General features: G+C 43.1%; 2 protein-coding genes across 5 annotated transcripts in view; one reads left to right on the forward strand and one right to left on the reverse strand.

Annotated features, from left to right (window-relative positions):
- Positions 1–23,408, reverse strand: part of IL1RAPL2 (interleukin 1 receptor accessory protein like 2) — a 483,744-nt gene that overhangs the window by 455,140 nt on the left and 5,196 nt on the right. For 2 of the 4 annotated variants that reach the window (XM_081847998.1, XM_081847999.1), the window contains exon 2: positions 1,723–1,823. In XM_081847998.1, coding sequence (XP_081704124.1) covers positions 1,723–1,804 — 82 coding nt within the window. In that variant the 5' untranslated portion in view covers positions 1,805–1,823. Of the gene's footprint in view, positions 1–1,722; positions 1,826–4,086; positions 4,295–23,408 lie in introns of those variants that run through there. The other 2 variants (XM_081847997.1, XM_081848001.1) reach the window with 2 other exon arrangements.
- LONRF3 (LON peptidase N-terminal domain and ring finger 3) overlaps positions 1–23,408 on the forward strand; it is a 499,535-nt gene that overhangs the window by 215,571 nt on the left and 260,556 nt on the right. The window lies entirely within an intron of this gene.

Raw genomic sequence — 23,408 nt, forward strand, 5'->3', positions numbered from 1 at the left:
TAGATATAGCTCAGTTGGTAGAGCAGGTTGTGGGTTTGAGTCTCACATTGGCCAAAAAGATTCCTGCACTGCAGGGTGTTGGACTAGATGACCCTCATGGTCCCTTCCAACTCTACAATTCTATGATAGTGTCAAGGGTGCTTCCCAGCCAAAGGAATGCAGATGGCAGATAGGTAAGTATTTATTGACAAAGATAATACAGTCGCTTCTACAGTTCTGGATATTTACGCACACCAATCTAGCATCACAGGCAGCAATTCGCAGATCCACGCTCTATGGAGCAGTTGCAGCAACATGGGGCCACTCCCCCTGCACCAGTTTATGTACCTTCCTCAACGGGTTACACGCATGCAGCCAGAGACTGTGTCTGCACAAAAACTCCCTTTTCAACCCCCTCCTGATTCTGGGAGGCAGTGGTGCAACCCATCCTGTGCTTCCAACCCATCCTGTGCTCCACTCTTCAGCTCTGAAGCTTCCCCTGCCTCTGATTCTTGCTTCCTGACTGGTACAGGTCCCCAGAAATCACTGACCCGCTCTCCTGAGTCAGACTCCAGCCCTCCATCCCCCAGAGCATGCTCATCAGCGTCCCACCAGTCCCTGACAGAAAGCAACACCAATAGCATCAGTGCTTATGTCTGTGAACTCTATGATAAGGACCTAGTTGACTTCCTATAAAAGGCAGAAGCTTATTGGGGGTGGTTCTCTCTTCTTCTTCTTCTTCTTTTTCCATGTTATACGACATTTGCCTTTGCAGCCATTTTGTGTTATGCTATGCTCCCTCTGTGGCAGCCATCTTGTGACTAGCAACCCCAGCACTCACTGAAGATTCAAAATGTGCCCACTAGTTGAAAAGGATTGGTGACCCCTGTTCTAGAAAGAACATTTTCCCAGCAATAGTGGTGTTCAAAAATGAATTAAAATTTCCATAGTACTTTAAGTATTTTAAAATAACAGTATAGTTATTTGGGGTTACGAAACGTTTCTGTGCCAGATTTGATGCAGATTCTGCTCTTTCATTAAATCAACAAATGACACAGGCTTGTCACTTATGTCTGTCTTTAACTTTTTAATAACTTTTTAATAGTTTTATTGTGTGGTTTTATATTTCATTACTTTAAAACACTTCAATATTTTTTTTCTAAATGACATAGCAGTATACAATTATTTTTCTATAAATAAAACAATAATAACCCTGATTGTTTCCAACACTCACATATCCCTTGGTCCAAAGCACTCTATATCTGACAATAACATTTGCAACTGATACACTACATCTGAAAGTGCATTCCTAGCAGCTGCTGTGGAACTACATCTGCTTAGATGTGAGCTATTTTGCCAAACACCTTTTTGTAAAGAAACGAAGGTGCTTTTTGAAGAAAAAGAAGCACTTTGCAAAGAGCCCCACTTAACAAAGCTCTTTAGCATTTCTTCCAAAAGGAATATAAAATTCAATGAATCAGTCATTCAGTTATTGTTAGTATTGAGGACACTGAAATAACAGCACCTCTATTAGTTGTCACCATTTAAGACTTTTAAAATAACACCTTCTTTTTAAACCTAATACTTATAGCAGAACACTGACTATATTTTAAAGAACCACCCTTTGCTGAATTTTGTCCTTCATGTGCATAGGCAAGCCTCAGCAAACCCTTACTATACAGCTAAAGAATGCACAGCAGAATGGCTCAACAAGGTTACTGGAAGCAGCTTTCTGGAACTTACCCGAATTTCTCTTCGACACCAGCTTCACATCAGCGCTGAATACACTGCAACTCACAAGGAACAAAAAGATGGACGGCTTCATCTTGGAGTCCCTTTGGCAGCTGAAATACAAACATAATATATAAGGTCCTTATCCAAGCACCACACATACTGAGTGTCCATGTGATCAGTTTTGCAGAGGGCAGCCTCATGCTTGAAGGGTTGTTTGGGTCCAAATCTGGTTGACATGTTTTTATTATTAAAAAAAAAAAAACTAAGAAAAGAGAGCAGACTTGGGTCTTTGAAGTTTCCTGTCTGCAGTTAGCAATTAGATGACCACTTGAGACAGCAGATCTTCTCGAAGCCTTACCCACTACAACAGGATGCATTTTTATTTAAGTTATAAAGGTAAAGGGACCCCTGACCATTAGGTCCAGTCGTGGCCAACTCTGGGGTTGCAGCGCTCATCTTGCTTTATTGGCCGAGGGAGCCGGCGTACAGCTTCCGGGTCATGTGGCCAGCACTGCTAAGCTGCTTCTGGTGAACCAGAGCAGCGCACGGAAACGCCGTTTACCTTCCCGCCGGAGCGGTACCTATTTATCTACTTGCACTTTGACATGCTTTTGAACTGCTAGGTTGGCAGGAGCAGGGACCCAGCAACGGGAGCTCACCCCGTCGTGGGGACTTGAACCGCCGACCTTCTGATTGGCAAGCCCTAGGCTCTGTGGTTTAACCGACAGCGCCACCCGTGTCCCTTCATTTAAATTATAGTTACTCTTAAATTGACATCTATAGCTATTAGAATATGCAAATTGGTGCCTTTGTTCCCTTTCGGGTGATTATTTTTCTCTTTTGTAGCCACCCAAAGACACACACACATACAAATATCTAGTCAATACATTTATTCCTCTCTATTATTACTTAAATGCACTTATCAGTAGAGCATGAGACTCTTAATCTCAGAATCATGGTTTTGAGTCCCAGGTGGATTCCTGCATTGCAGGGCATTGGACTAGATGATGTTTATGGTCCCTTCCAATTCTATGATTAATATTTCAAAGATCTCTAAGTGGTGTAAAGTCCCCCCCCCAAAAAAAAAAATCACATTGAAACTAAAGCTATTAAAATATGTCCACTAAAGCTTCCTCTCTGGTACAATGGCTGAAGCTAGTTATTTAAGCAGCCACGCTAACCCTACTCACTTGAGATAAACCCCAAGAAATTCAGCAGGACTTACTTCTGAGTAGGCATGGCTAGGATCGCACTGTTACAAGTCTGAATCTGTGCTCAAGTGAAAGATGGAGCGATCCCTCCCTCACTTTGCTTTTACATCAGTAGCCCTTCGGTAGTGACTCAGCCCATTCTCTGTTTTTCTCCCCCCCCCCCCCCCAGTCTTAAATTCAGTTCTCCACATTTCCATATTAATGTGCAATGGAAAAAAATATTCATGAAAATACATCGGTACAGTAGTGCAAATTTCTCCTACTATACAAATTATTGTATGCAATTTTCCCTAATAAACACAAATTTGCAAGCAGTTTTCTGCAATATAATGCATTTTTCTATGTTACTTTCATGAATATATGCATTTTTAAGCATGCATTCCCACAATAAATACGTTTCTAAAAACATTGTTTGGTTGGAGAACCTCACTGCAAAATTCAGAGAAGGGTGAATTCAGAAGGACAGCTGCTGCCTTCTAGTTCATACATTGTTCCAGGAAGTGCAAATTAGAGGGTTTCACATTAAAATGTGAACTGGACCAAATTTCTCCCCTATCCCTTTGGGACATACAACTCTATCTGCCCACACTTCACCACTGCTCACTCACCGCAGTGCTTTCCTGCCTTCCAGTTGTACATGCAATCAATATACAGTACAATGGTACCTCAGGTTACATACGCTTCAGGTTACATACGCTTCAGGTTACAGACTCTGCTGAACCAGAAATAGTGCTTCAGGTTAAGAACTTTGCTTCAGGATGAGAACAGAATTTGTGCTCCGGCGGCGCGGCGGCAGCAGGAGGCCCCATTAGCTAAAGTGGTGCTTCAGGTTAAGAACAGTTTCAGGTTAAGAATGGACCTCAGGAACGAATTAAGTACTTAACATGAGGTACCACTGTATTGCTTTTAGATCCCCTATTTTGCAAATCCTCTGGAAAAGGACATATTTGTATTGGGTCAAGACACCTTCAATATCTTACTCAGGATTTTAACACCTGCAGTTAGCCACTCTCTTGGGTTTGCTCATTTCTAAACTGCCTCTGCTTGTTAACAACACTAACACTGCAGCCTACAAAAATGAACAGCATAAATTGTATATCCATCATGTCTATAGAGTTAAAATTATCCCAACGCCTCCTTAATCATGTCTATGAGATCCTACCTCAAAACACGGTGCTTTGCACTTAGATGAGACAACTGAGAAGGAGTTTCACAGATGTAGGAGTAATCACCAAACACACCTCTTCTTAAAAAGAAAAAGGGGGAAAAATAGTTTCCTGAACAACAAGGGACAGAAATAGAACTGGCTTCAGGAAGCATCATTACTTATATTGCACTATTGACGCCCATGGTACTCTGCAATGCATGAGTGTACAACCTAAACTTCTCCACAGCAGAAACAGAGAAGAAATGAGAGAGACAAGTGAACAATGGAAGATTTGTTCCCAGAAATTTCAGGTTGGCCCAACCAGCGGCAGAGGAAGCCGCTCAGACACTTGGGGCGGCGCACCCAGGGGTGGGGCAAGCCACCCTTAGGGGCGGGGCACACCTCAGGGCCTCCGGAGTCTGCCTGCCTCCTCCCACTCAGCCACCCTACAGGTGGTGGGGAGTCAGCGGGCGGACAGTTTGGGCAGCGTGGAGCCTGCATGTGCCCAAGCCACTGCAGCTCTCCCAAGAGAGACATGTGGCTTGGGCATGCTGCAGACCTGCAGTGAGTGCTGCCTGGCATTTTGTCACCCACCTCAGTGGTGACACCCGGTGTGGACCACACCCACCGCACCCACTGCACCCCTCTTCCTCCGCCCCTGGGCCCAAATTGAGGATACCCACTTTTTAACACGATGAATAGTTCCTATAGTCCAGAAGAAGTCACCATCATGCAACTGACAGTGCAGACTCAGAAGCTAGTCACGGGCATCTGGTTCTGCATAACATTCAATTGCCTAAGGCATTTGGATGCTTGAAGTGAATGGCAAGTAGACACCTCTCACAATGCTGCTTCAGCACTGGTGATGTGACAGAATCAGGCAATAGTCCACAGTCAATAGGGGACTCAGCAGATTACAACACAACCAAGGACCAAAACTAGGAATCAGATGCAAGGAGTCAGAGACCTGGGTTTTCTCCTCCAGCAAGTGGATGACTCTAGAGGAAAATCTTGTATAATCAGGCCTCCTAGATCACAGTTGTTGGGAGTGAATGAGTTCCAGTGATTGCTTAGTCATAAATGGACCCATTATTCACAAGTACACCCTTTACTCCTGAGTAGCATCATGACTTTGGATACTTAGATATATGCTATGTTGATGTTCTTTAGTCAGGACCAGAATCTTTGTGCACCAGTATTCTCAGGGGCTGTGGGATGGCTTCAACTTCTCCTCTGAAGGCTGCAGAGGCTCTTCATTTCCTCACAGTCTTCAACCTGTGGAGTATCTGACTCATCATTGAGGATGCCATGTCTGTAACCAGCTCAGGGTTGAGCATGACAGCCACCTTTCCAGGCACTGCCCAGACTTGCTTAAGCAAGGTGGAGGTCCTGTGTATCTTTAGACCAAGGGACCAGAGATGTGACTCCTCCCCATGCTGTTGAGCAAGGACTGTGAGCCCTCCAGATGTTGTTGGACTCCAGAAGCCACCCCCAGCCAACATGGACCCAGGGATGATGGGATTTGGAGTCCAACAACATCTGGAACACCACAGGTTGTTCCCTGCTATAAGGCTAGAGGGAAAGGGCTGTAGTTCAGCAATGGACAATTGGCTATGCATGCAGAAGGTTCCAGGTTGAATACCAGTTATCTCCAGGTAAGGCTTGACGAGAACCCTAACTGAAATTCTGGAGAGCCACTACCAGTCAGTGCAGACCATGTGTGAGAAACTTTGGTCCTCCAGATGTTGCTGAACTACAGCCACCCTGAGACCTCCAGGTATAGGGCGGTATATAAATTCAATAAATAAATAAATAAATAAATAAATAAATCACCTATGGCCACTGGCTGTGCTTGCAAAGGCTGACAGGAGAATAGCCTCAGGCACCAACTCCAGGGAGCCCTGGGGGCCCGAGCACCCACAAAATTTTGTTGTGGGTGTTCAGTACCTGCTCTGTGGGGCTTTGGATGTGACTTCCAGGTCCTGAGGCCTCAGGGGGCCTTGGACACGATGTCCAAGGGCCTTGAAATTGGCATCCTAGACCTCACAGAGCATCTGACATCACTTCCAGGGGTGATATCATGCTATGTTGATGACACTGGGCACCCCTGAGCATTGCCAATGGCCAGGGATGGGAGTTGTTGTTTGTCAAGATCTGGAAGGCCATATATTTCCCATGCCTGGTGTGGACAATACTGAGCTGGATGGATGGGCCATTGGTCTGACTTGGTCTAAAGAAGATTCCTCTGCCCCCGGGCATCCCACTGGACTCAAAGAATGAGAACATGGGTAACCACTTAGAAAGAATGCCGTGTTCCCAGAAAAGAGGGGTGTCTGCTGCATCTTTCTTCCCACTCCCAATCAACATTTCAAATGGAAGCTTTATTATAAGACAACTTCCACTCCACCCCCCTCTTTCCCACCCTGAGCATCTTAGTACCAGCATACCACTCTGCAAAGCGAATGTAAAAGGCTGTGTATAATCACTTACATGATAGCGATTACTCTGCTTATTCAATTATTTCAAAATTACCATGTACATTTTAAAGATTCTTTCTTCCCTTCCATATTATGGGCTATAAATATGCAGCGCTTCGTATTCCTGAAGTTTTTGTTCCCTTGAGCACTCAATGCTTTCTGGTTCCCTGGGGTTAGAGCACTAGAGAACCAAAAGGAAACTGGGAAAATTATGAGATGTGAAAGCTGTCCGACAATGGTTAATGAAGGAATTAGTATGCTGGGGGGGGGGGGAGTTCTTAACCTTTCCTCGGAGTATCAAATCCCAGTACAAGAAGGGCCATCTTGACAAGAGAGCGATTTTTTTCCCTTAAAGTAATTGAACTAAATCTTATGACAGATAATTGTAATGATGATGTTATGCTAGGATGATTTTCAAGTGTAGCTTTGCAAATTACTTTCCCCGCTTTGCTCTCTTCAGATAGAGACAGGTAACTTCCATAGTGTATTACAGCACGATCATATAAATGTCTGATCAGAATTGAGTCCTATTAAGTTCAAATGGACTAAGTTAGGGTTGTATCCAGCATACTCTGAGTAGACCCACTGAAATTCAGTCCTTGGAGAGTAAGTATGGTGTACAGTGTCAAACTAGGACATAGGAAACTGGGACCCCAATCCCCACTCAGCCATAAAGCCTGTGACCTTAGGCCAGTCGCTGCCTCTCAGCCTAACCTACATCATAAGTTGTTTTACAGATTAAATGAGGAGCTCCTTGGAGAGAGAAAAAGTTGGATAAAATATAATCAATCAATCAATCAATTAATAGTAAAAGCCAATTAATATCAATGGGTCTACACCACGTTGGACATGTACTTAGATCTACTGAGAAGTCATTGCTACCACATTTGTTAAATGGGGTTAGAAATGCAGGAAAATGGGTTAGGAATGCGACCTCGTCTCCTCTTCCTGTCGTCCCACCACTAAGTACCTAAATGTGCAGAAAGCATACTTGTTTAAAAAGGAGCTCCCCCCCAAAGCTCTTGTAATCCCCATCCTAGCTAGAAGGGTATCTCAGTAGCCATCCCAGAATCCCACCTTCTACTAGAAAAGACACACTCAGTGGGGACATTTCATATAGTACTGCCAAAATACAAGTACCCATTAAGCATCGTTACAGAATCGCTTTTCGCCAGGCACATGATGCAAGACGATCCTATACTCTGGAACAGAAGGGCAGCCCCTTATACTTCACCAAAAGAGATTTGCATATGCTAAGCTTTTGGGAAAAGTAGTATCATTTAATGTGACCAGGTGACCTGTGCTCAGCTGCCCAGAGTTGTTGCCGCTATTGATGGGCAACTTCAAAGCCCCTCCTGTCCCCCCTCTCCTTAGGGTTCTTTAACTTTAAACTAGACTTGGACTGAGCTGTCCTTCAAATAGAGGGCTGTTCTCTGTTAAGTAGAACATATGGCTTTCATACTCCAAAGCAAGTGTTCATAGGAATGCGTGCCTACAAATAAAATCCTATGTGCATTTGCTTAGAAACAATGTGTATTCAACAAGGAGCCAAATGGCATCAGTTGGTGCAAAGAAGCTGGGGTGGGAGTAATTTTTAACAGAAAACTGGTATGGGGCCTTGATCCAGAATGTGGACTGGGGCCCCAAGGATGATGTTTTTTAAAGCTAAAGATGGCCATTTTCAAGACCCTAATAGTAGTTCAGCCAAAAGAGAGGAAGAGTGCCACTGTCCAGGTATTCCTTCTAGATTCTAGAATAAGCATTATGACACACTACACACACACACACACACACACATTCTTATTTGTAGAAATATTAGGCATGGCAGGCCAATTAAAGTCTGCAGTATAATGGTATGAGTTTGTGGGTGCCAGAACCCTCTAATCCCTGAATCCAGCAAGTGTTAGAATTTAATCTAAGCAATAAGACTTTTATTGTGTAAAGTGATAGATAGGTAGCCGTGTTGGTCTGCCATAGTCAAAACAAAATAAAAAAATTCCTTCCAGTAGCACCTTAAAGACCAACTAAGTTAGTTCTAGGTATGAGCTTTCGTGTGCATGCACATGGTATCTGAAAAAGTGTGCATGCACATGAAAGCTCATACCTAGAACTAACTTAGTTGGTCTTTAAGGTGCTACTGGAAGGAATTTTTTTATTTTGTTTTGTGTAAAGTGAGTTAGACTGGGAGTTAGTGACTGGACCAGAGTCAACATCTCAGCATCATGGCTGGTGAGGTCTTTGTCCAACACTCTGTCCACCACACCATCCCAGTGCTGTTAAACTCCAGAACCTCAGATTTGGAAAATAATGATCCTCTGTCTTTAAAATGAGGTGTGCATTTTTCAGAAGTGAAATAAAAATTGGGGCAATCTCTCTCACACACACCAGAAAGAAAAACTTTACAAGGAAGTCTGCAAAAACAATTTCTAAACAGTCTTTTAAAGCACACATCTCAGAATGAGGTTAGCAAAATTTCTTGCAAATTAGTTGTTTTTTCAAAAAAGTACTTGTCAGAAATAAACGAAAATAATTTAACCCTGCCTGGTTTCAGTTCTCAACATGTCACTGTGATTTTGAATGATTGCCTCCCTCCGCCAGTCAATAAATGCACTAAGAATCCCATGATGCTGCTATGCCTGGGTAAAAAAGAGTTTGATTTTGGAATGGTTTGACACCTCCGTTCCTCTTTCGCCTCCAGCAAGCCTGACATTTACATATATATGTTGTAATAACATTAACAAATACTGGGGACTGACGCTTAGCAACACTGACACGTACCTGTAATTAAGGCTACACATTATAATGTGATGGAGATTAATTTATTGGATGCAACAGATTTCACTGTTGGTTTCCTGCAGTTAAGGAATTGCAAAAAATAAAATAAAATAATCACGTGACAACAGAATCACAGCTAAGCAGAGTAATATCCCAAGGCTTTGTGTTATGTGGCTTTAGGGTGCAATCCAGCTGCATTACGCTCAATGAAAGCCTTACCCCTGACTTTAGAAGGGAAAGTGAGAAAGCGAAAGCTGAACTAGAGGTGACAAGTATGTGCCTGCTGCTGAGGAAGTCAGCCCAGTGTCAAGATCCCCCTCCTCTCTGCCATGAAAGCATAGCTATGAATATACATTACATTATATGATCACATTTTAACATGCACTATCCAGGGAACCTTCACTGCAGATTCAGGGTGCACCTAGGTGTTTATAATGCAACAGATTAACTGAACAGGGTTATACCCAAGTCTATGACAGGACTCTTAGCACAGACCTGCAGCAGGCTTTCTCCTAATGCATGGGCAGCACTTAAAGAGCCATTGCGGTACATTCACTCAACCTGAATAAATACACATGACCTCTGCAAACAAAATAAGGGGGCAGTGTGTTGCCGCTAAATGACATTGTTCACAGTGATGTCAGGAAGACAATTTCATTAGATGACAGGATTGGACATCCAACTTCCTTTCTGTTCTGAACAAAGGAGAGGTGCAAAGAGCTTCTCTCTGTAACTGATGTAGGTGCATTTTCCCCTATACTGGTAGGGCAAGTGCTGGGGGTGCGCACCCACACCATTCTGTGCTCTTGTTTCTTTCTCTGCTCCATCAGATGTGGCAGCCAGTTTGTGCTTTAACACACTCCAAGACACCCAGACCTCAGCTGGCCTAATCCGAAACTGTCTCCAAACAAGTTGGGTGGATCTCAAAACCACCCAGATTTGGCCTGGCTCAGTTTGGACTTCAGCAGAACCTGGAGCATAGCCCTAACAGGAGTCAGGTCCTCTTCTGCATCCAGCTACTTTAACATCAGGAAGATTGAGTAATCCCTGGGCCCTTTCTGGCCAGAAACAAAAAGCAACCAACGGGGTTGATTGTGCAAGGGAAAGCAAAGCTATTTCAGTCTGAACATCAGACAATGCAGACATCCTAGATTTAGAGCAGTGGTTCTCAACCTGTGGGTCCCCAGATGTTCTTGGACTACAACTCCCATCATCCCTGAGCTCTGGCCTTCCTAGCTAGGGGTGATGGGAGTTGCAGTCCAACAACATCTGGGGACCCACAGGTTGAGAAAGGCTGATTTAGAGGGTCATGATTTAAAAATTGGCTGGCACACATGCCTTTGGTATGGGAAGGCAAAAAAAATCTGTAAGAGTTTTATAAACCACATTCTTAGGAAGAATCTGCACAGAGTTTCAGAGAAATATAAAAATCAGCTGGAAAGAAAAACACCTTTATGGCTATTTCCCATTGAAGCAATTGCAATTAAAAGAGTCAATATGGACAGACAATGGTCAATTACAGGGAACTGCTGGATTTTAGGGGGGGGGGACCCAAACTGAAACCAATGGAAAACTTAAGGAGCCAAGTTATGGACTAGTTGTAATATCACAATATACACGATATGTTTAAATTAAATAGACAGAATGCTTTTTTGAACCAAAGCTCACAATTCGGGGGGGGGGGACTCTTGCAAAACAGAGAAAAACTTTTGTCTAAAATGTATAATTAGAATGGGAATGGGAAACAATTATTATTAGAATGGGAAACAAAGACAAGCTTCTTAAAGCTTCAATGACACACTGGGCAATAGATATAGGACACAATATAGATCTTAACCTCTGGGAGAAACTTTGAAATTTACAGCATGTTATTAATTGAAAGAATATTTGATTTAAAAAAATATATATTTCCGATTTTTCTAATAACATTTTTTCTTAACATATCACCTCCAAATTTACATTGATTGACACCCCCCGATTTCCCTTTCCCCCCTTTTATTTCCCTTGCATCTAATTATTTTTCTTCACTTAATTTCAAATTCTTTTTCACATCCTAATTTTACCTTCAGTTCATAAATGTTACAACAATCCTGCTAGTGTTTCCATGTTTTTACAGTGCTCTTTAAAGTGATCTATTAAAAAAATTCCATTCTTGATTAAGTTTTCCTTCATCTTGGTGCCTGACCTTCACGGTTAATTTAGCCATTTCGGCACAGTCTATCATCTTATTTGTCCATTCTTCTTTCGTTGGGACGTTCTCTTCTTTCCACTTCTGGGCAAGTAGCATTCTGGCAGCTGTGGTCGCATACATAAATAGTCTCTTTTGCTTCTTTGGCACTTTAAACATCTCCTAGTATTCCTAGTAAAAGGCCTCTGGATTTTTAACAAACGTATTTTTAAACATTTTTTTCATTTCATTGTATATCATTTCCCAGAAGCCCCTCACCTTTTTACACATCCACCACATATGAAAAAACATACCTTCTTTATCTTTACATTTCCAACATAGGTGAGATGAATTTTTATACATCCTAGTAAGTTTTAACGGCGTTAAATACCATCTATACATCATTTTCATATAATTTTCTTTTAGTGAACTGCATGCCATAAATATTAAATTCTCTTTCCACAGTTTTTCCCATGATTCAAATGGTATGTTATACCCTATGTCTTGTGCCCAGTGCAGCTTTACAGTCTTGAAAGAAAACTATTTGAAAATGATTCATAGATAGTACTTAACACTGAGTAGGTTGGCTAAGATTTACAAGACAGAATCAGATAAGTGTTGGAAGTGTAACGAGGTGGAGGGAATGTTCTTTCACATGTGATGGACCTGTAAAAAAGTAAAAGTATATTGGAAAATGATTTATAATGAAGTGAAGAAATTACTTTCCCCCCCCAAAAAAAAAACAGAGCCCTTTTTGCTGGAGATCACCAAGACTGATATCCCAGGTGTCAGAAAAGCTTATTTATGTATGCAACAACTGTGGCCCGTTTTTTGTTAGCCCAAAAAGGAACGTGAGCAAGGTCCCAACTAAAGAGGATTGGCAACTTAAATTGACAGAATATGCACAACTTGGAGATTTAACACATAGAATACAGTGGTGGAGGAAGAGGGGGGCAGGGGGAGCGCACCGGCCCTGGCAGCATGATCCTGGCTGCCCCCCCCGCCCGTGCTGGGCGCCATGCCCCCACAGGCAGTGTGCCGTGCCCCCCGGGACGCACACCAGCCACACCTCTGCTTGCTCTCTGCCCCCCAGTGCCAGAGCATGAAGCTCCGCCACTGATAGAATAAGAGAGCAAGAAGAACATACATTTAAAGAAGATTGGAAAACATTTATTGAGTATGTGGAAAATAACTGTGTACAGTTGAAAATGCTGGCAGCGTTAAGATAAATTCAAGAGAGTAAATAATTTTTGGGTGTAAAAGTGGAAAATTGATTTGAATGGTTATAGTAGAAAATGCAGGGATGTAGGATATGTAAAATGAACCATGGAAAGAGAAGAAGGGAAGTTATTGGATACTTTAAAGTTTGTAAAATGTTTATCTGAAATTGTAAAACAGAAAATGTAATAAAAATTATTATAAAAAAGAACATTTGACTCCCTGATCCTGTGGTCTTCCAGATGTCCCTGCACTCCCATCACTCCCAAGAAGCAGAGTCAATAGTCAGGGGCAGGGGCATCATCTTGCCTTCAGGATTGTGGGTTCCCGCCACCGTAATGCAGACGTAAGACCTCACATGCACACACCTGGACATTGTGCGTATGATGTCACATGCACAACACACAACATCACCTTTTGGGACTCCCCCCAAAATGTGATGTGATGTTGCATATTGTGCTTGGGATGTCACACACACTACATGCAGGCTTGTGTGTGTGATGTATCACGTCTGTGTTCTGTGCGGTGGCTGGTGCTGCTGGCTCCTCTTCCTCCTCCTCTCCACAGGCAGCAAGGCACCCTTTTCTGTGGGGAGGGGCTCAGACTCGGAGGCAGAAAGATGGAGGGTGGAGCTGAACTGCTTCTCTCTCAGAGGCAGTGCTGCAGAGGCGGGCTGGCTCTCTCTGGCTTTGCTGATTGACATTATGGGTGTCTAGCTCCTACAATTATGTTATGGCCCCTTGGAATTAGCTGCTATGGTCAGGGATGAAGGGAGTTGGAGCTAAACATCTTGCGGGGGGGGGGGGACACAGGTTCTTCACCCCTGGAAATGGCAAAGAGATCCGTATTTCATTGCTAAATCCAATTACAGTTCCACCTCAAAAAATAATGTGAAACCTCAATATAAAAAATGGTACATATATGGAACAGTACTATAGTCCAGCAGTACAACAGAATTTCTTTTATCAGGGTAAAGCCCTGTTCAAGCCTTATTAGGGAATATTTCAAGTGTTCCTTAAAATAATTTTTTAAAATCCCATTAAAATTATTGCTATTTTTGACAGTCTTGTTCCTGATGTTAACAGCACATTTAATATCATTGCAAAACTGCAAAGTCTGGTTTTATCCTAGATATTTCTATGTAATGTTGGACAGAGAACAGTTATAGGCCCATTTTTAGTGCATTTACAAATTGGAAGAGGGAGAGAGAGAAACCATTTAAGTTACAGTGCTGTATGATATTAATATTTTTTTAAAAATAGCAGTACAAGCCCCTACACAATTTTCAATTATTTGAACTTCATGCATTCATAAACCCGATACCAACTGGAAGTGTGAGATGTCAGAAAGTTGCTCCAATTAGTGAAGGTATTAGCCACAGAAATGTGTAAACCACAGTAGCCTTCCTTCCATACAACTGTATGGAACATCAGTGGGTAGGGGCAGAGGGGAAATTTGATTCAATTTGCATTTATAGGCAAACCTACCTAATTCACAATTTCCTAAACACACCAACTGAAACACAGCCATCCTAGGAAATTCATAATTCTCCAGATTTTGCAATACAGTTCTTCAGCCAATTAACTTGAACAGGATATTGTAGAGTTGGAAACTGTAGAGTTCAGAAAAGAGCAACCCAAATGATCAAGGGGAAGGAGCAATCCCTCTATCAGGAAAGGTTGCAACATTTGGGACATTTTAATTTAAGGAATTTTAATTTAAGGAATTTAATTTAAGGAATTTGTGGGACGCGGGTGGTGCTGTGGGTTAAACCACAGAGCCTAGGACTTGCTGATTAGAAGGTCGGCGGTTCGAATCCCCGCGATGGGGTGAGCTCCCGTTGCTCGGTCCCTGCTCCTGCCAACCTAGCAGTTCGAAAGGACGTCAAAGTGCAAGTAGATAAATAGGTACCGCTCCGGTGGGAAGGTAAATGGCGTTTCCGTGCGCTGCTCTGGTTCACCAGAAGTGGCTTAGTCATGCTGGCCACATGGCCCGGAAGCTGTACGCCGGCTCCCTCGGCCAATAAAGTGAGATGAGCGCTGCAACCCCAGAGTCGTCCGTGACTGGACCCAACGGTCAGGGGTCCCTTTACCTTTAATTTAAGGAAAAGGCAAGTGATAACGTGATAGGAGCTCATAAGCTTATGTGTGGCATGAAGGAAGTGGACAGAGAACTCAGGGACAACCAATGAAGCTCAGGAGAGACAAAAGAAAGCACATAGTTCAACTTTGGAACTCCCTCCTGCAGAAGGCAGTGATAGCTACCAGCTTGGGTGGTTTTAAAAGAGAATTAGGCAAAGTAATGGAAGTAAAGTTTATCAGTGACCATTAGCCACAGTCAAAAGCAGTCATGCCTCTGAACACCAGTGGCTGGAAACCACAGGAGGGAGAGTGCACTCTTGCTTGGACTTTACTTGCAACTTTCCCATGGGCCTCTGGTTGGCCACTGTGAGAACAAGATTAGCCACTGGCCTGACTCTGCAAAGTGCAGCTTAACAAGCTCTCAAAACACTTAGCCAAGTAATGAGCTCTGAGCAGATGCCTGAGGAGTTTGGTTGGATTAGGATGAGGAGTGGAAGGAGGTGAAAGAGTTGCTGGCTGACAATCCCAGGCATGGACCCAGCAAAGCTGTCAACTTTTCCCTTTTCTTGCGAGGAATCCTATTCGGAATAAGGGAATTTCCCTTCAAAAAAAGGGAAACGTTGACAGCTATGGGACCCAGCAGGCTGGGAAATGCCGTAGCAGGCCCCCATGAAACTGCATGTCCTATTTCCATGAGTTTACATTGTGAAAGAGAACAAAAAGCAGGAAACTTATTTTCTTCCAGGTGAGGGGCGTGACCTAGCTGAGTCCAATATCATGCATTAACTATCCCTGTGCTTGCTAGTTATGCTTGACTGTAATTTCTCACAGAAACATCAGAGCCACCCGAGAGAGTGTCACAGCTGAGAAATCTGACTCAGGGGTGGGACTTAGCAGATTATCACCCTTCCGCTCCATGCTAGCCTTACCCACAATCTCAGCTCCAAGTCAGCTTGAGCCAACCCTGCTTCCCACACTACCAATGGCTCAGTGGGACCTATGCCTTAGGCTGTAAAATGGTATTAGCACACACTGCAGCAGCAGTAGCACTGGTTTACATTTTCCACATGTTCATGGAACAGATGTTCTATCAATGTCTATTAGATATGATTATCACACTGAACCTCCATGTCCAGAGGTTGTGGGTAGTATTCATCTGAGTCCCACTCAGAGTAGCCTGACTGAAATTAAGAAATTTACATTAGTCATGCCCATGGGCTGCAATGTGTCTACTCTGAGTAGGCCTAGCACTGAATTCCCCTCTGTACAGCCTTCATTACAGATGCTTACAGCCACATGAATGCTTTTCCAGTGCCTGGTAAATTCTATTCTTTGTTCTCCTACGCCTTTTAGCAAACAATATTTAAATACTGAAGCCAGCATTTTAATAACTGCTTTTATGGCAGTCAGGATAGGGAGCTGACTTTTACTCAGTCAGGCAATTGGTCCAGTAGTCCAGTAGCTCAGTAGTATTGTCTACCCTGACTGGCTGTGGATCCCTAGGGGTTCAGCCAGGAGTCATTCCCAGCCCTACCTAGAGATGCCGCTGCGAATCTGCATGCAAAGCAGTTGTGTTAGCCCTGAGCTAAAGCCCCGTGTCTGATCTGACAAGGTTGCTTTAATTCTCCATTCTCAACTCACGGAATTGCTTTCCTTCCTTGTCTTTGTTTTATGGGATTTCAGTATTTCTTTGATGGCATAAGATTAATCTTCTGTTTTAGCCTATTTTTGTTACACAGCATCCAGAGAACTGGAGTCCTAAGTTACTGGGCAAACAGCAGATACAGCAAACTAAAAATATGGGCATGGCTTTCATACCCTGCTTGCAAGAGGTTTCCAGTTGGCCTCTGAAGAAGAATGCTGGACCACAGACACTCTAATCCAGTAAAGCAAGATGCTGGGCAAACATATACCTTGCTCTGTTATAGCAAAGTAATTCTAATGGGTTGCATTGGACCAAGTCATATTCAAAGTAGACCCAGTGGCAGCTGATCCACTGGGACACTGCTCCACCAACCCCTGTATGCTGTCAGCCATCCCTCACCTGCCTGCCTACAACCAGTCGGGGGGGGGGGAGGTGGTCTTGCCTCCTTGAACTGCAGAGGGAAGACAGTGCTAGCTATTTACTTATTTATTTATTTATTTATTTATTTCTAAATTGAGGGTCTGTTCCCCCAAATGCTTTCAACAGTTTGCAAATACCATAGATAGCAATTTCTGTTCTGATTATTCTTAGCACACTAACTTTGCTGTTTAACGAGGATCTTCCTTTCATCAGCTCCTCTGCTCCACAGACATCTCAGGTGCACCATGACACCATTTTTAAAAAACAAATCCCAACGCCATCCCCCCTCCCCCACCGGCAGCTGTGTTTCTAGTTTCACACACATGCTTCTGAAATGTCACGTTACAGACTTACACATCACAGGCCCTGTTTAACAAACACCTGAAGCTTGACAGCATAAAAAGCAACCCAAAAGATCAAAGGAAAAGAACGTCTGTGCCTTTCACCAGCAGAGCATCGAGCTTGGCTTCCTCCAACAGACATGGCACTTTCCTTGCACATTGGCAAGTAAGAATTTATTTTGGATTATTTCGCTGTGCGACTTTGGGTCACCAAGGTAATTAGACAAACATTTTCAGCAAAGTCACTGTCCACCCTCTTCTCTCCCCCCACTCATTTATTCCCCATGGTAGCCCTCACCTCCTCTGTCTCTGACCTCATTAGGAATGGGTGGTTTTGTCATTTTCAGTTTCTCCCAGTTTCTCATTGTGTCAACCTTTTTTTTTAAAAAAAAAATCTATTTTATTAAATTTCCACAATTTTCACATAAAATTCCAATACATAACATTTTATTGTGTTTTATCGACTTCCCATCTCATTTTCTGCAGTGTTTTGTTTAAATTCTATCTCGCTGCATCCTATCTTCATTCTGTTATAGCATAACCATAATACAACAATTATTTCTGCTGCTCATAGTTCAATAAATGTAGCAGAGACCAAACATTTGGTCTCCCATTTGGGATCTCATTTTTCCAAGCTTAGCACAACCTCACATCAGTTTGTGATTTTAAGTCTGGGAAATTCAGCAGAATTTTAATGTTGATTTACTCAAATATATGCATTTTTGTATTCAGTTTCACCCAACATGCACATTTTTCATGAAGCAAGTTTCCTAAGCATTGCTATTTTCACCAACAAATCCATTTTTATGCATGCTTTACTCTAGTACATGCATTTTTGTATACATTATTTGGCTAGAGAACTGCACTGTAGAATTTTGTGGAGGGCAAATTTTGAAGAATGGCTGTACTTTGGTTCACATATTGTTTCTGAAAGTGTGGATTAGGCAGCTCTCACTTTAAGTGCTAACTGAATCAAATTTCTGCCCCCATTCCTAAACCCCAATGACCCATAAGCTCTGATGAAATAGGGTTGTTGTTTTCCTCCCACAAGCTGCCCTATTTACCACACAATTCTGTATATATTTATTCAGAACAGTCAATGCTCTTAATTAACAATGCAGCTCTTATGCATGAACGCAGTTCCAACAGAATAATCCATTTTAAATTTTATTTTAATGATTTATATGCTGCTTACTCAACAGAAGGTGTCCAAGCAATTTATTTAAAAAAAATTAACCAATGAAAAGCCTTTTGACTGAAAATGAACTGCCAAAAACCACAAGTGGCAAAGGCAGTCTTAGAAAAAGCACTTTTCCCTCGTGCCACAGGGAGGCGTGCTTCTTCCAGGTTGGTGGTAGAGTTGGGCCATGGGCAGAGGTCGAAGGTGAGTCAGGAGCCGGGAGCTAAGAGGCGTAAGAAAAGTCAGTACTGAAGAAAAATTAGGATCAGAGGGAAAGCAAGCAAATTGTGCCCTCCCTGAAAGAGGGCATGTGTTGCGGTGAGACCTGGAGACTGACCTCCTGGTTGTGGGTGGGTCTATTGGATAACCACAACACCAGATTGGTAGGTCCCTCGTAGATGGGTGCAATCTGGCCAAATGGTTCGAAGGACCTATTTATGCCCATGCACGTAACCTAGAGCTTCCTCTTTTGGTGCGTGCATTCGGAACAACTGCCCACCTCTCCCTATTTTTAGGGCATTTTGCAAGGCAGAGGGCCTTCTCGGTAGTGGCACCCGCCTTGTGGAACGCCCTCCCATCAGATGTCAAAGCGATAAATAACTACCTGACATTCAGAAGACATCTTAAGGCAGCCCTGTTCAGGGAAGTTTTTAATCTGTGATATTTTAGTGTATTTCTGGTTTTTATGGAAGCCGCCCAGAGTGGCTGGGGAAACCCAGCCAGATGGGCGGGGTACAAATAATAAATTATTATTATTATTATTATTATTATTATTATTTGCAATTGTCCTTGCTATGCCATCGTGTGTCATCTGTCATTGGGACAGGGGTACAGCAGGAATTTTCCCCACTTGGCTGATTGGCTGTAGCCATTTGGGTTTCACCTGCCACATTGCAGGTTGCAGATAGGCACTGGTTCATGTGATAGGGATGGGAGAACAGTCTCGCCATCCCTATGTGAAGGGTATTCCATTAAAGAAATCCAGGAGCTCAAGTTGGTTTAGTCAACCCCCAAAAGGGGGTTGTGCCCATGCCTGAGTCCAGGGGAGCATCTGGGGAGTGAACAGAGTCTGTTCCCAGGCTTTTCACCTGCCTCAGGTGTTCACCCTTGGCTGACCTATGATAGAGCTCTGGGTCAGCGCTACCTACAAGGGTGCAGGGAGCTAGTCAAACCAGAGCCTATGCAACTACTCACTTTTCTGTAAATGATAAAGTTGTGGCCTAAATTCTGCCAAAAACCAAAACTAAAATTTGAGTCAAATGTGAATTTATTTAGGGGGGGGGTTTCTGGGTCTGAACATGCAAAGAGGAACTAGAGCAAAGTACCCCTGGGACACAAAGTCTTCTTATACTCCTTCCTGCCCAAGAGGAGCCAATGGGCAGCCTGGGTGGACCCAGTCCATTAAATTCTTGCCTGAGAATCTGTAGTAACACTGCTTGCCACATAAGGTTGTGGCCAGCAGTTCCCAACAGCTGGTGCCAGCTTCAACTTGTGCCTCACTAAAAAAGAAATGGAAAAATTTTCTGACAGTCAGAGCTATTTGCCAGTGGAACAGACTCCCACAAGAGGTGGTGGCCTTTCCTTCCTTGGAGGTTTGTAAGCAGGGGTTGGATGGCCATCTGTCATGGATGCTTTAGCTGAGATTCCTGCATTGCAGGGGGTTGGACTAGAGGACCCTTGGGGTCCCCTCCAACTCTATGGTTCTTTAGAATGTTTCATTCATATACAGATTAATATTTTAAAAAATAAGACTATAATTTATTTTCAACCATAAAAGCCCTAGTAAAAGCCCATGGTTGCCTTCATTGCAGCCCCTCTTCCCATTACTCCATTCACTTGTGTGGGATTGGAGCTGCAGCCTGGAAGAACCCTGAGAAAGGAAACCCAGCTCCAAGGATTGACAGCAAACAGATGACAGGGGGTGAGCTGGGAGCAAAAGAAGAGGAGACAGAGCTGAAAAAGTTCCAAGTTCCAAGCTGCAGTTCCAACAGTTCGCCACATGGGGCAGCTGCAGGACACTGTTTTCCTGCCCTGACCAATGGCATTGCTGGACACTCAAGCATTATCTCAAGAGCTCAGGTTCCTGATAGCTGCAAATGTGAGAGTGCTGCTGTTACATGCATGCTTGTATATTTGCATGTTTGGTTGGTCTCTGCTATACATATTTTGGATCGGCTTGTAGGTATTATGTTAGCTGTTGCGGTTTATATCCGATGTTTGAGAGTCTCTCTTGGCTAATGGTTGCCCGCAATTCTCGAAAATGTGGAATGTTGACTGCAGTTTTTATTATTATTGCGGTATTTTTAGGAGGTTGTAAAACTGCTTAGAGATTTTCTTCAAAAAATTAAGTGGTGTATAAATTGTCTAAATAAATAAAATTATGTAAATGTGCACATGCTAATTTATGTGTAGGCCTTTAAGCAAATTAAGATGGTGTGTCGCTAGGGTCTCACCAATAATGCACTTAGTAACATAGCCGGCAGCCTTATAATAAAGGTTTTTTAAATTGGGTGGGCCAGAGAGAGAGTAAGAGAGGCAGCAGCTCTGAGAGCTAGAACAAGGCCCCTAGGTGTGGGGGAAAGATGTCCTATCCATGGTATACATCAGTGGTTAACCTCATCATGTGATGCTCAAATCCACTGTCATTTTGTTCTTATGTTGTCAGAGTGTTAATAAACAGTGGTTCTTTAAATTAGAAGAAAATACTCTCAGAACCTTACAAGATCAGGTCAAACGCTACAATCTTCCATCTGTGTGTGAGCATTTATCTGTGTTAATTGTAAGATTATTCCTGCACAATAGTCCTATTCAGAGGACAAGTTTTCACCTGGCCCACACAGTTGCTCTGTGTCTAGCCTGTTAATCTCAGTGCGATGCAGAGAGCAAGTGAGAACCCACTTGCTTATTACATACATACTTTCCCAAATACATTTTTATTAAGGTTATGCACATAACAAACATACAACCAAATACAAAAGAAAAAATTGTAACAAAAAAAGAGTCAAGATATACAAGCCAACTTTTTCCTCTCTCTAACTATACAAAGATAAATTAATCTGGCTATTTCACAAAACAGTAAAAGATTTTTAAAAAAAAAAAACCACAGAAACCGCCTCCTGGACTTCCTTCCATCCTTTTGGTAAGTATCGAATATCTGCTTCCATTACGTATTTGATTTTTAATCTATAGACCTAAATTCACACGCTGGTAGTATTTGTTCTGACCCCGCCAATCACATTAAGCATTTATTCCAATATAGTTCCAGTATTTACTCCAATTTTTCGCTTATTACATACATACTTTCCCCTATCAAAAAAGAAAGAAAGAAAGAAAGAAAGAAAGAGAAAGAAAGAAAGAGTGATATATGAATTCACGGAGGAATGTACAGTTGGAGATGCAGGCTTCTTGCCTTTTGCTCATGTACGTCAACAAAAATACGGTTCAGCCTCAAGAGTGTTGATCTGTGATCTTTCCCGGGACCACGTGGCTTTCGTCACCCAGCACCTCCCCCCACCCTCCTCAAGCAAGCCTTGTCAGTGTGAATCCCAACACACCAGCTGTCTGGCTTCTTCTTGAAAACACACACACAGATTTATTACAGGAAAACATAAGAGACTAGTCTGTTCCACTATTAACAAAAAAAAAAGAAGAAAATAGAAGAAGAAGCAAGCTGTCGTCCTTGTATTCTCAGCCACCTCATCGAACAGACACCTCAGCTGCTCGCAGAAAATTGAGATAGCTGCAAGCAATATCACAGGATTGTAGCTCAGAAAAAGAGCACATGCTTTGCACATGCACACACACAGAGAACAGTCCCAAGTTATCCTCAGCTTTGTTTTAAGGTTCGCAAATACCTTGGAATGCTGGTGCCAATCAAGATAAGGTAGCCTAGATCAAGGGGTGGAGAAACAACGGCCTTCCAGATCAGGTGCAGGGGAAATTTTTGGCCCAGTGGTTCAGATCTTTATATCTCCCCACACACCACACCATGACATCAGGTGACTGACAGGTGGGTGGGTCTGCCTACAGGTCAAAGTTGACCTGCAGGTGTGAATGGGGGAAGGCAGTATCCAAGAAAGCAGCACATGGCTGGTCTTGTGACACCATTTTTCAGTGATACAGTGACAAATACTGCAATAAACACAGAACCACCAGTTGGGATTTAAACAGGCCACAACTTTATTGACTACAGATGTCACCAAGTCTTGGCACAAGATACTGGGTGTGTATCCTCAATCAACCAAGCCATCTGCTGGTTCACTATCTTGGCGGGGTTAACCAAGGTTACAGATCACCCTGTGACACACACTAAAGCAGGGCAACCATGCCTGAGATCAGCTTGGTGGACAGAAGCACCTGCAGCTTGGATCCCTTTAAGAAGATACCCTAATTCCTTGGACTGGTGGAGATTCCAATTCCACCATCCAACTAGACTATAAGGATCCACCCCATCACCACCAAGTTGTGATGGTTGCTTCGAGGTAGGCAAGAACCCCAGATGGAGCCAGTGTAGTGTAGTGGTTAAAAGAAATGGGCTCATAATCTGGGGAACCGGGTTCGCATCTCTGCTCCTCCACATGCAGCTGCTGGGTGACCTTGGGCCAGTCACACTTCTCTGAAGTCTCTCAGCCCTACTCACCTCTGCTACTTTATAGCAGAATCTGTGTAAATTCATTTGGCTAGAAACTGTATAAGCTCATTTTTGGATATCTTTTCCTAGGTAGTGAACCAGTGTTTCTTGATCTTTAAATCTGTGCAAATGTTCAGTGTGGTGTAGTGGTTAAGAGCAGCAGACTCGTAATCTGGTGAACCAGGTTCGCTTCCCCGCTTCTCCACATGCAGCTGCTGGGTGACCTTGGGCCAGTCACACTTCTTTGAAGTCTCTCAGCCCCACTCACCTCACAGAGTGTTTGTTGTGGGGGAGGAAGGGAAAGGAGAATGTTAGCCGCTTTGAGACTCCTTAGGGTAGTGATAAAGCAGGATATCAAATCCAAACCCTCCTCCTCCTCCTCCTCCTCCTCCTCCTCCTCCTT

The sequence above is a fragment of the Podarcis erhardii genome (genome assembly GCF_964252035.2).
Source record: "Podarcis erhardii genome assembly, chromosome: Z".
NCBI classification, from domain to species: Eukaryota; Metazoa; Chordata; class Lepidosauria; order Squamata; family Lacertidae; genus Podarcis; species Podarcis erhardii.